This window comes from Mirounga leonina, unplaced genomic scaffold (assembly GCF_011800145.1).
Source record: "Mirounga leonina isolate KUSES-001 unplaced genomic scaffold, KU_Mleo_1.0 Mir_165, whole genome shotgun sequence".
NCBI lineage: Eukaryota > Metazoa > Chordata > Mammalia > Carnivora > Phocidae > Mirounga > Mirounga leonina.
In genome coordinates, this window is record NW_023270415.1 from 57,663,121 (window position 1) to 57,676,878 (window position 13,758).

At 41.8% G+C, this 13,758-nt stretch overlaps 1 protein-coding gene across 3 annotated transcripts in view; it reads right to left on the reverse strand.

Annotated features, from left to right (window-relative positions):
* The window catches only part of CSMD3 (CUB and Sushi multiple domains 3), a 1,201,062-nt gene extending 1,188,763 nt beyond the window's left edge, over nucleotides 1–12,299 (reverse strand). For all 3 annotated transcript variants that reach the window (XM_035011782.1, XM_035011781.1, XM_035011780.1), the window contains exon 1: nucleotides 12,101–12,299. In XM_035011782.1, coding sequence (XP_034867673.1) covers nucleotides 12,101–12,278 — 178 coding nt within the window. In that variant the 5' untranslated portion in view covers nucleotides 12,279–12,299. The remainder of the gene's footprint in view (nucleotides 1–12,100) is intronic.
* Between the last annotated feature and the right edge of the window lie 1,459 nt (nucleotides 12,300–13,758).

Below are 13,758 nucleotides of genomic sequence, written 5' to 3' on the forward strand. Positions count from 1 at the left end.
AAATTTGTTTACCCAAAAACATTTGAATCAGTTCAGCTGTTTTGATTTAGCCATCAGCCAAAAACCTTAACTCAGAGTTTCTCCATATATGTGAACACTGAGTAAATATTTTGCCTAGACTACATACTTCAGTCAGTTAGGGCATGGAGCCAATAAATCCCAGGTAGCATGTTTCATATCTAGGAGATTTCCTTGTATTTTTTTCTGCCTGTTCTCCTAACTTTGATCCGTTATCTTGCAAATGAAGCTTTTAGCAACACAGAGCTCCACATTAGAACAGGCAGATAGATCAACATAAATTCATTACCTAAATTTGGGGGAAATTCAAATTATGCTTCCAATAACAGATTTAAAAGAGTCATTCCTATATATGAAAATATAGTTTGTATATTGAAAAAAAAAATCATTTCTAAACATTACAAATTGCCTGAAGTTAAAGTCTTTTAACATGATCTTATGTTTAAGTAGAATAACAACAGACTAGATTCATATTATCTTTTCTATATTAACACATAATAAAATACAGCTTAAAATTGTATTTTTAATTTATTGACTCAGTTGGTAAACCTCTGATACCCATTACATGGTATTGTAAGAGAAAATGAAATTAACAACATTTTTTCTTCAGATTTCTTTCAAGTCAAACAACCCTCATAGTGTAAACAAACAAAAATAAAAGTTATGGCCTTGTAGAAAACTGAAATAGATATTTGAGACATTAGAATAATAGAAAACAGAGCTGATAATTTTATTAAGTAACTATGAATGAGAAACAAGAAGTTAATGGGAATGTGAACAAGCTCAAGAAAAGGCATTTAATTATCAATCTGCTTCCCATTCCCATCATCAAAATCAAGAAAACAAAATGTTAATTTGTAATTTAAAATCTCAATAAAGTGAATTATTATAATAGACTCAATTTTAAAATGGAGAATTTGACTAATAGTCAATTTCCAACATTAAATAAAAGTCTGGAATGCATAACGGTAGGAAATAGACTAGGAGACAGATTTTAGGGTACCTTTATCCCTGACTTCTGGAGGAATCTACATCTAGCTGTTGTAAGATACAAAATTATTTAAAATAAGGATGTCCCATTAAAAAGTATCCAATGTAATAAGTATATTCTATGAATAATCCATATGAAGGCATTTTTAGGATATCTGAACTTCAAAAGTAAAAACGTAGGTTAAAATGACATCTCTAAAATTATACTCACAAATAAAATTTTAATAATGCAAGTAAGAAAAAGGTTAGCTAATATCTGGAGAGTCAAAAGTTCAGAAAGGACAAAAGTACTTGTGTTACATATGAAAATAGATTTTATCACCTTCACATGAAAAGCTAACGCTAATTTTTTATACTTAAATATAATTTAGTATATGTGTAGGTGCTTTTTTTTTTCTTGTGTATATTTCAATGCCCCTATTTAATTTTTAGGTTTATCTTTAAATTGAATGTTGTTTCTCATTTACTGGTATTATTACATTTCTGTATCTGTGTCTCCTTACATGATTACTTGAGGAAGTACTGTTTTGGGTCTGGTCATGATTTGGGGTTAGGCATAGTGGTCTCTCCTCTCAAGGAGGTTAATTCCCATAAACAAATTAGGACTAAATAAAGAAGCTCATAAAACAGTACCCAATAAAGAGAAACATGTACTGGACAGAAACTTTAAAGACCGTTTTGCACACTTTAAATCTTGGCAAGTCACTTCATTTCTCTGTCTTATCTCTTCTTTACATCACTGTACGTGTACTTTTAGTTAGAATGCAGTTATGGAATGAAGTAGACTATGTGGATGGAGCTTGGGTATGATGTTTTTAAAGCACATTCCTTTGCCCCAGCAAATAAATCTAATGCACATTCTCTGACTGTTAGACACTGGACTAGTTATAAGAACTTCCCCATCATTAAAAATCTATAGAACTGAATGGACGATTAAAGTACAATATGGAACAAATTTATTTGCCAAGGTTTATGATACAATTGGTAAGCCATTTTATAACCAAATATTAGTTTATTCGTGAAGCTGATAAATCCATCTGCATTTATAAATTTTACATTTTACCCAAGAGTACTGGGTTAGGATCTAAGGGTTATAAATTTTGGTTCCCTTTTTTTATACTTAATGCACTGAATAGTTCTATATTTTATAGTGACATACTTATGCATTACTGTGCATTTACTTCACTTAGTATTGCTTATAAAACTAAAAATATCTTTCACATCTCTCATACAGGATCATTAAAAGAATAATGTCAGGCAACTTGAGCAAAAAATGTTGAAGATTATAAAACAGAATTTATGGATTACTCTAACCATGAGATTTTATGTGTGTGCATATATATATATTTACATACTATATAGGTATATATATATACTGAATATTAATTTTAATCTTTCTTTTAAATTAAATTCTCAAGGTCTCAGTTTTTCTCTTAAAACTGAAGAAGCTTACTTAGGAATTCAGTCCCTTATAGTTTTTACTTTTAATAAAGTCCATGAGCTTCTGAATCTATTTTCATTTCAGATTTCACTTAGCAAGTAGCTAGCCTTATGATCGTGGAAAGTCATTGTACCCCTCTGGCCTCAGGAGATGTGGATCATTTGTAAGTGGAGATAACAATCTGTATATAGGCCGTAAAAGCCATCTCACAAGATGCTTGTTAGAAGTCAAAGCAGGATAATGAGGGAGAGAACCACTGCTTAAGATGTAGACCATACACTTTATAGAAAGGGCTTAGCACAGAGATTTCTACATTAAAAAAAAAAAAAAAAAGACATAACAAAGAATTCTACCCTGGTCCTCTTTCCCCAAACATAATAACATCCTATATCCTCTCTCTATTGGATGCACTTCCGAGCATTCTAGAGACAACCTGATGGACTTATTTAATAGAAAACTAGAGGGTAGTCCTAGATTTTCTAATATTATTCGAGATTTAATAAATCCATTTCTGCAGAGTCTGTTTCCATTTATAAATTCCCTTTCAAAGTGGTATCGAACTATATTTTAAAACTTCTCATAGTTTTAAAAAACTTCCTCATCATTTGAAACTATATAATCATAAATGCTCCTTTTAAAATCTGCTAACATAAAACAAAGCAAGGAAGGACTTTATAATTTTGAATATGATAAACTCAGCTTTTAAGAGAATCACTCATCACTTTTTATATATTTCAGTCACTTTCTGAACATTTAAACCCCTCAAATGTAGTAGTATTCGTTATTTTGGAAATTTTACGCCTATATCTTTTTTTTAATTTTTATTCTTATGTTAATCCCCATACATTACATCATTAGTTCTAGATGAAGTGTTCCATGATTCATTGTTTGTGCATAACACCCAGTGCTCCATGCAGAATGTGCCCTCCTCAATACCCACCACCAGGCTAACCCATCCTCCTACCCACCTCCCCTCTAGAACCCTCAGTTTGTTTTTCAGAGTCCATCCTCTCTCGTGGTTCGTCCACCCCTCCGATTTCCCCCGCTTCATTCTTCCCCTCCCGCTACCTTCTTCTTCTTTTTTTTTTCTTAACATATATTGCATTATTTGTTTCAGAGGTACAGATCTGAGATTCAACAGTCTTGCACAATTCACAGCGCTTACCAGAGCACATACCCTCCCCAGTGTCTATCACCCAGTCACCCCATCCCTCCCACCCCACCCCCCACACCAACAACACTCAGTTTGTTTCCTGTTTACGCCTATATCTTAAAGAGAATTTTAAATACTTCATATATCACTAAAATTGAAGATAATCCCTAACGTTATCAATTGTTCTTACACTATTAATACTTATAGAATGTACTATAATTTATATGGTAGAGTTTTGAATGATACCATTGTCATATAGATCACGTGAGAGAAATGTTCAGTTGTAAATGCAGATGAAAAGGACTGCTAATTTTATGTTAATATGGTTTAAACATAATAAAAACATGAAGAAAATAAATCCAGAACAGATTTTCTAGATTCAAAAGCTTTTAAATAAGAAATTGTGTCCAGGGACGCCTGGGTGGCTCAGTTGGTTAAGCGACTGCCTTCGGCTCAGGTCATGATCCTGGAGTCCCGGAATCGAGTCCCGCATCGGGCTCCCTGCTTGGCAGGGAGTCTGCTTCTCCCTCTGACCCTCCCCCTCTCATGTGCTCTCTCTCTCTCTCATTCTCTCTCTCTCAAATAAATAAATAAATAATCTTTAAAAAAAAAGAAATTGTGTCCAGATTTTAAGAAGAAATAAATAAGAATTTGATTTTAAATACTATTCCTTAAAGCTCTTTATGAGACATAAAAAAACATTCAATACACTGATTTTATTTTTATTGACTTGTAAGACTTGTATAGACTTTATTGAAGATATGACTATTTGATGTTACAAATTATATCAGCCTCAGAAAATATTTTCATTCCATAATTGTTTCTCTTTGTCTTATACAAAACAAGTGGTTAACAATTTAAAAAAATTACCATGAAACATGTAATCACTAATCTTCTTATATAGTACTAATTGATATATGGTACTTAAATATTAACTTTTGTGATCATCTTCATTAGTATCATCTGACCAAACTCTAGTGAACTTGATAAGGTATGATAGAAAGAGAGTTGAACATGAACTTGACTGCCCAATGATCTTGTCTCAGTTCTGAAGCTAATGAATTTTTTTTTAAAGATTTAATTTATTTATTTGACAGAGAGACACACAGCGAGAAAGGGAACACAAGCAGGGGGAGCGGGAGAGGGAGAAGGAGGCTTCCCGCTGAGCAAGGAGCCTGATGCGGGGCTCGATCCCAGGACCCTGGGATCCTGACCCAGGCCAAAGGCAGACGCTTAACGACTGAGCCACCCAGGCGCCCCCTGAAGTTAATGAATTTTGTAACCTAGTAAAAATCACTTATCCTTTCTAGGCATGTGTCTTTCCTGTATAAAACATAAGCAATGAACTAGCTGATATTTAAGAACTCTTTCAGACCTGTAAATATCACAATATGTGACAACGAGATGAATTAACAAATTAGTAAATATACTAATCAATCGATATTAAATTAATGTTGGAATGTAGTGGATGAAATTAGCCCAGAAACAGGGGTAACTTTTTAAAGCTAAGGGTCTGCCCTCTTGCATGGAGCCAGCACCTGCAGCAACTGGATAAGCGTGATAAGCAGAAGTTTCAGAGTATTTTTCCAAAGTATAATAGCCAGGGAATGTGTCCAAAGTGAAATAATAGCAACTGAAAAGATGCCATATTTATTTTTTAAAGAATTTATTTATTTATTTTGGAGAGAGAGAGTGAGAAAGAGCATGAGAGGGGAGACGGTCAGAGGGTGAAGCAGACTCTGCATTGAGCAGGGAGCCCAATGCGGGACTCGATCCCAGGACTCCAGGATCATGACCTGAGCCGAAGGCAGTTGCTTAACCAACTGAGCCACCCAGGCGCCCAAGATGCTATATATATATATATATATATATATATATTTTTTTTTTTTTTTTTTTTACTGCTATGGACAAGTTAGGGCTACAAGTTAGGGATGAAGTATGTGGGAATTTACACTGGCTTTGCACATGGAAATGTATTTGAATAATACTGATGATAGCTACAATGCACTATATATGTTAAATGTATAATCTCCCTCTCCCTATAGGCCTACTGATATTCTACTATCTTCTTTTTTTTTTTTTTTTTTAAATAGAGACTAGCACTGAAGTTTAGGAAAGTTGAGTTGCTAGTACAAGTATAACTGCTGGCAAAATCATTATTTGACTTCAGGTCTCAGTAGCTCCAGAACTCTTGCTCTTTACTGTAGTAGTTCTCAAACTTTAGAGCACATCAGAATTACCTGGATGACTTGTTAAAAACACTAATGTCTATGCCCAACTACCAGGGCATCTGTTTCAGTAAGCCTGAGGTGGGCACCTGGGAATTCATATTCTTAACAAGTTTCCAGAGAATGTTGATACTATTTGTTCAGAAACACTTTTAAAATCATTGTAGTGCAAGCATTTAAAAGCCGGGAGAATAATATTGTGATATCCAATACCAAATGATTACCATTGATATTCTTATTATCCAGTTACAAGGTGTGAATATTGTAAATGTAGACTTTTTAGAGGAGATTTCAGATCGAGTTGTGGTCAATAGGCCATGATTATATAGAAAATATTAATACTTAGGAATCTTTAACCAGCACCAAGTAGTAGCTTTACAAAGGGCCTGATGGCATGAAATGTATTTGATGGCTACAAGATTGGAAGCTTGAGAGAGAAGGATGACCATCAATACTGAAACCCTGAATACTGGAAGGTATTTGACAAATTGATTTTTCTGTGACATTTGTAAACATGATATTCCTGATGAGAATGAGAGCCTTATAACGGGCCTAATTCTAAGAAAATCTTGTAGACATGGAGATTGATCTCTTTGGAAAATACCATGAATCACCCACCTGCTCACTTTAAGAGAGAAAAGACTAATTTGGTAACAATAGCGTCTGTTCTAACATTCTTAACAGACCTCATCCAAAAGCCAAATCAGAATTGCCACTGTATCCCTAAACTACCCCTGTGCCCTATGAATAAAGGGAATGGACGAAAGAGGTAGAAAGGGAAGCTGTGTTTTAATGCATATATATAGATAAATAAAATGGACTTAAGTTTTATTTGTATCTCACACTTTTTTTGTATCTCACACATTTTTTCTAATCTCTTTAATTTGCAATCATTTTACTTTTGATCTTTCAAACATTGGACTTTGAAGTATAAAATGGCATATTTTCCCAAATAGTCATGTTGCTTAAAGTAACCGGTTCCTTAGATATATTGTTTGGTGCTTCACAGTAATTTCTTAAAGTGGACAAAACACTGAAGCTCTTTCTGGAGACCCTGATGTTAACTAGAAAAAAAGTGACCTTTTGGTACACAAGGAGGAGGATATTTGGAGACTAGTGAAGTTCAGTTCAGTCCCTTTCAGTTATTTGTATTTGAGATCTTAGACAAGTGTTTTAGCATTAGAGGGTTCCCACATGAATACAAAGACATTATTAATTGCTCTATCTCTCCTACCTTTTTTCAGAGCTCACTTGTGATAGTTTTACTATGTGTAGAATCATGTATAGATGCCATTTGCTATTGCTTTATTATTTCACCATTTCCTTAGATACCAAATTGTGTGTTCAAGAAAAAGACGTATATACCCAAAATCTATTCAGCTATTCCACAAATAGTAAGGCTAATTAATATCATGAAGAGTAATAACAACTACTGCAACTAAGTCTATGCTCCTAAAGTAATTCTTTGTCTTTTCTCCCTGAAGGATCTCAAAGGAGCTGGCATCAGGTTTTCAAGGGGTTGAACCCTGCTCCTTAATTATTTCTGCTCACACACTCTTCCTACACAGGCTTGATGCAGCTCCCCCCCCCCCGCCCCCGCCCCGCCAATCCCCCAACACCAGAAGATTCGGGAAAACACGGTGCTGCAAAATGACATTTCAGAACAATCTCAACAAGGTAACTGTTCAGGGGAAGCTCAGCTCAGAATTCTGGGAGCTGTTCAAGCCTTTTCAGGGCGGCAAATTGGGTTGGCTGAGCAACTGGGTGGTGCAAAGCCTCCCCGAAGGCGACGTGCTCAGGGAGAAGGGAATTCGCCTGATGCCTGAGTCGATCTTTCTTTCTGTGGTCGTCCTGCTTCGTTATTATTCTGCAACGTGCTGCAATCCCTGTGCGCGTCCGGCTTTCGGCCCCGAGCTGGCCACTCCAGCGGCTCCGGTAGAGGACCGCGCGGTGACTGGGATGACCCCATGCTGCTTCGTTTCTTCTGCCCTTTCCCCTAGGGTCCAGCCAAGCCCTTGTGGCTCTTGAACCCTGGGCCTGCCTCCCGCTTTTCTTTTTCCCCAGCGACAGAGCTGGGGTGGAGAATGAAGGGGTCGTAGAGGGACAGCAATCCCAATTACTTGTTCCCCAGTGAGTTTTCGAACTCCCGGAATGCCCATCACAGGAGAAGTTGTTTGAGTGAGGGCAGCGCTGCGGTCGGCTTGGGGAAAGGGAGTTTTCTCGATGCCCGCGCCGGATAGCGCGGCAGCCGGGTCCACGGCACCGCCAACCCTCTAGAGGCGGGAACATGGTCTTACTCTTCACCGGCCACGCATTCAGCCTCGGGCCCCCACACAGACACACACGTGCACTCTCGAGGCCTCCCGAAGGCCCCTCGGCGTCAATCCATGTGGATGTCCTCCTCCCAGCAATACACACACGCGCCAAGGCCAAGTCAGGCGCTCAGTTTTCAACCTCGGCTGGTTCTTTGAAATTTCGTGGAGTCTGGCCTTCCAGAGGAAATTAAAAAGTATTCGCAAAGGAAAAAGACGGGAGGACACCTGCCCAAACTGCAGCGGGACCCCTGCCTCAAACACAAAATGTTACCTCCCAGCAGGTGTCTCAAACGTGCTAACCTCAAGGGAAGGCTTTTGACGGTGGCGATGAAGGGGAAGTGGGTTTGGGTTTTGGTTTTTTTGTTGTTGTTGTCATTATTGTTTTGTGAAGACTTTAACTTACTCCATTCCCTTTTGAAAAGCTCCCTCAAGACATGCCAGATATTTTCTGCCAGGTCAGACTGTCGCCTGAGGGCGAGGAGTGAGGGCATCAGTCCCCGAAGACGCGACGCGCGGGGGTCCGAGACCCCGGGGCGCGGCCACCCTGGCAACGGCAAAAGATGCTTCAGAGGTCGCTGGCAGCTCTCCTCCCGCAGGGCCACCCGCGACCCTTTTTAGCTGAGGAAGAGGGCGTGAAACCCACTGTTCCAGAAGAGCTCTGTGGCAGGAGTAATATCTCCTTGGGATCCCAGAGCACGCAGAAACGTGGGTCCTTCTCGAAGTCGAAGTCCGGGGTCCAGCCCGAGCCCCAGGAAGCACTCCCTGGGTGTGCAGGGTGTGGAACGACAGGCTCTCCCACCTGTCGACCGAGGTCAGTGCTTCCTGAACCTTCGCAAGGTCCCCGCACCCTCTGCCTGGTATCTCCTGCACTGGCTGTGTGATCTCCCGAGACGGAGCGTGGGAAAGTACCCCCGAGTGTCTGTTTACGTGGGCGGGACGTTTAAGCACGACTTGGAGATTCACAGCTTCTATGTGAGTGAAGCCTCAGCAGACACGCTGCAGCTGCAGGCTGCGTTTCAAAAACCTCTGCCTGCCTGCCTGCCCGCCTGCGCGGGCGCGCTCGAGTGGGGTGTGTGTGTGTGTGTGTGTGTGTGTGTGTGAGAGAGAGAGAGAGAGAGAGAGAGAGAGAGACAGCTTAAAATAGGCATGCGTCAGGTCTAAGCAGCTCCCCACCCCAATTTGGAGTCCTCTGTCGGCCACCTTTTGAGATGCTGACAGTGGAGATAAAATGGCCAGATAAGGTTGGCTGTCATTTCCAACCCCAGTGGAGCAGTTCAGGCCTACTACCTAAGGCCACTTTGTCTTCTACTCGGAGGCGTTTCCTCCCACTGAGCCTCTCTGTCGTTGCTGTTGTAGGCAGAGGTGAGATGGTGAAGGGATGGAAAGTACGGGCAAAAGGTGGAATTCTTGTGGCCTGAGCTGTTTACGTGGAAAACCGCGCACCTCCGACTTCCCGAACACTCCTGCTAACCTAGATTAGGACCTGCAAAGCTCTTAAAACGACTCCCCATTCTGAGCTTTGCTTTGGGCCAGAGAGTCCAGAAGAAACAGTGTGGAAAACAAAAGCGGTCATAGACATTGGGAGAAACACCATTTAAGCCATTTCAGCAATCACGGTTTTAGAAAAGCCTTGAGACTGAGGTGAAATTAAAATAAAATAAGAAGAGGGGAAAGGAGAATAAGCAACTGTTAAGACCGGGACCAGCCACCGATAGGGAACAGGTCTAAAGCATACAGCCCAGGTAAGTTTGTTTCTCAGAATTTGAGGACAGCGTTCCAAGTTGTAAAATATAGGAGAAACCTTCCGAGTGGCAGATAAGTGACAAAGAAGAACCTTATTACCATTAAAATGTTTTTTAAGTTCCGTAAAAAATTGATTTTAAACGGGACCAAAGCAGTGTGACACACTCTTTCTTCTCAATGTCCCTCAAACTGGAATGTACTCCGTGGAGACCAGTGGTCTCAGCCCAAAGTCCAGGAGCTGTGAGTAGAGGAGAGGGGTCCCGTTTCTGGTGTCATTTAGACCATATTAACGCGCCCTTCCTTTCAGCGGCGGGTCTTATTCAGAAAATACGGTAGTGCGAGCTGCCGGTCTGTAATTGCAGGCAACGCCGTTCAGTGTTTGTCAGGCTGGCGTGCTCTCTCGGCTTTGGAGACTCCCTCCCCCATCTGCCCCTCGAATGTGTTTTGGCTCAACAGGTATCACATGAAAACTCGCACTTAACCGCGGTCATCCTCTAGCAGGAGCCACCCCAACATTTTTCTTGCCAGGAGCTGTTGCCGGCTCCCTGCGCCTCCCCCACGCCGAGCGCCTGTCTAGCAGTCAGCCCCAGGGCCATCCATTAACCACCGACTCCCAGTGGCAGGCGGACTAAGCACAAATGTGAGGCTCCTCGCACGTCGAGCCGGCGACGAAAACGAACCCATTGTAAGCAACCCGAGACGCTTTTTGTGCACCAGGCAGTGTAGTTACCCTGCTTGGGACAGGCGTTTTGCCTTAGAGCTGAGCTGAGGCTCCAGGGAAAGGGGAAAAAAATCAAGCTTTAAGGATCAGGTTGGGATTACAAGACAGTTGCTGCCACAGACACCAGAGGCGACTTCTTGGCATTTAGGGATGTAAATTAAAATTCGAGACATGTCACCCATCCTTGCTCCTAATAGAATGAGAGGTAACCCCTTCAGCTCCCTCCACCCAAAACATGAATTATCATTTCCACTGAATGCAAATGGACTGCCTTCTGTGGGGGGACAGCCAGCTGCAAGCTGGACAATAAACTGTTTCATAGAGACACGGCCCGATTGCGGTTCAGAGAGGCACTCCTTTACAAAGGAAGAAGCGTCCAGTTTGTGTTGACAGCCTTGGCGCGCCTGGGCCAAAACACCCCCCACTACCCACCCTCCATCCTCACCCCAGACACACAGACACCCGGGATTTTAAACTAGCTTCACTGAAAGCGATCGCATCTATTTGAGCTGCCATGAGTATGGGGAGGTGATTTTTCAAAAATTATGGCATGAGTCATAAACACCTCCTGAGTATTCTTTGCAGCAATTAATGGGCAGCAGGGTGCAGGAGAAGTTGTGGAACAGACCTGGGGATCTATTTTCTCCCAGAGGACAGCTTTTCTTCCAATGATTCTGTCCCTTGCTTTCTTGCTTAGGAATACATTTTACATCCCACCCACCCCCTCCCCTCGTCTGTGCCTGTGACACTCACTCTACCTGTCTGAACGCTAAGACTTGCTGGGGATTTTCTTTTTGGTCGTCAGCTAATGACTTTCCTCCTACCTTCATTCATCCCCAAAGGTGGATCCTTACACTTCGTGGCGTCTCAGACCCTTGTAAAGCCTCATTTTAAGCCAAACCTCTACCAGGGAAGCTCCCATACCATGTATCAATGCATAAGAGCCCACGTAGTAAAAATTAACATATGCACTGAGACATTCATGTTAGTGAGGGGATGCTTGGAAGACCCCTGTGCCCTAATGCATTCAACATCAGCACATTCCTAGCATGGCAATAACTTTCCTACCTGAAAGGGTTAAAAAGCGTTTACACGAGTGTCTTTAATATAAATATTCTAGCCAAAGCATCAAATCCCACTGGTTTGACTAGAAATCAAGGTAATCCTCACTACCAAGTAAAGTCTTGCACAGGAATTCTGCCTGGATATCCACTAGTTAGAGGCTATACGAACCAACTCACGTATTCGTTTGAGCATACTGCAAGAATATTTATTGAGCACAAGCTCAATCACTGCATTGAACGCCAAATCTGGCAAGCAAAATGCATTTCCTATCTGGGGGTGGGGGGCGAAAGAGCTGTGAATCAACTCCTTCTTCAGTATTATCATTATTTTATCGGTGCAAATTGCAAAGTAAGCTACCAGCCTTTTTCCGGCGACAAGTCAGCTCACCTCCATCCAAAGCAGAGGGGACCCCGAAAGCAGACCTACCTTTCACATGAGACACCGTCAATAAAAAGACGAGATTCCAAAACGTAAATCCACTTTTAATCCCCATTTTCTTCATCAGGATGAAGTCTAGGCGGCCACATTTAGCGCATCTTCTCGTGCCAGGCTCCCGGGGTTTGGATTCCTTTGCTCGGCTTTCCCCTTTGCGGATCCCTTTCATATTATTCGCGAGCTCCTAATTCCTGCTCCTCAGCCCGGCGCAGTGGAGTTGTTGCTGTTGTTGGTGCGCGGTCACAGCTCGGAGTGAATGGTGTTTCTGGGATACCACAGCAACCTTGACGAGGACTCAACCATCTCTCCAACGGGGGCACAAAGTCTCTGCTACTCTGGATTCTGTCTTTTCCTGTGCTCCCCCCCCAACCCCCCACCAAAATCTACCTCAATTCTAGCTCGTTATAGCAACCACTAGAAACCACTAGTGGGCTTCCTGAAGCCCAGCTCCGGCTCTCTGACAAACTCCCCACAATATTTGAAATTAAGGGGCTTGGTTTATTTCTTCCCCCCGAATAGATCAATTCCGCCTGTAAAAACAGCCAGGGAAATATTGTGTTAGTGAGCTCTCCGATGCAGCTTGTGAATACAGAAACATGTTAGAGGAATATTTTAATCGCAGGATCTGTGTTGCTTTTGGGGAAACCATGCTGATAATGAATCGGGCTCCATCGATGCCCACGTCCTTATAATGGGACATGTGTTACTACTGTAGTTGCAGTATATTTCAAGCAGGCGTCTCGCATTTATTATCCTGTGGTTTAATTGAAAAAGATCACAGAGAAGAATTTATTTGCACACATGAATTTACATATTCAAATGCCTACGTGTAAACCCATAATCAGGTTTCCATGATTCGGTAAACCGCTTTTATCCGTGACCAGGGCGGGGGTGAGTTGGAGAGGGAGCCAGTCATTTCCCCAAATAGTTCGCCCTTTCATCCTCCCCAGCCGCTTTTCAGCTACTGTGTGCTACTGTTAAACTACTTTATCTGTGGTAGTTATCTAGAACAAACTCATTTGTCTTAATTCTGAATCAGTCCCAAATATGTAAATGGAGGGTTTCTTTCAAAACGTAAAATGTATGTATCTATACATCTGGACTTGGCCGCTCCACCCACCACTCAAGGGTTAACACTGTACAAGGGAAGAGTTCTTGCGCCATCTACTGGCCATCGCTCAGTCACTCGCTGCTTTTTCACATTTATTACGGATCCTATTTCCTTCATCCCACGGTGTAGGGGAGCTGTGTCCCGACACAAGCGCGTTTTGCTCCTGTGTGTCGATTTCTTAATCTTTTTTGGCTGATCCTGGCCCAGATCTAACAAACCGCAAGTTCCTTAGATTAGGCGCCGGATTGATGATCTGACTTTTCTGGAATCTCATCCCATCTGGGGGGGGGAGGGAGGGAGGGCTGCAGCACTGGTTATGGAATAGATAACTGCAACGGTTCCTGGCTCCATTTGTTTGCTGAAGGCTATCAGGGGATTAACATCTATCCGCAGGGCTTGGTCAAGAGGACTGCCCAATTTGAGTTAGCATCTCTCCACATTGTCCACAAATGATGGCTCCCGTCCCATGCACCCCAAGATCACCCTGGTCAGCTTTTGTCCCTGGGCACAACGCGAAACTGCCGACTCAGGGGGAGCA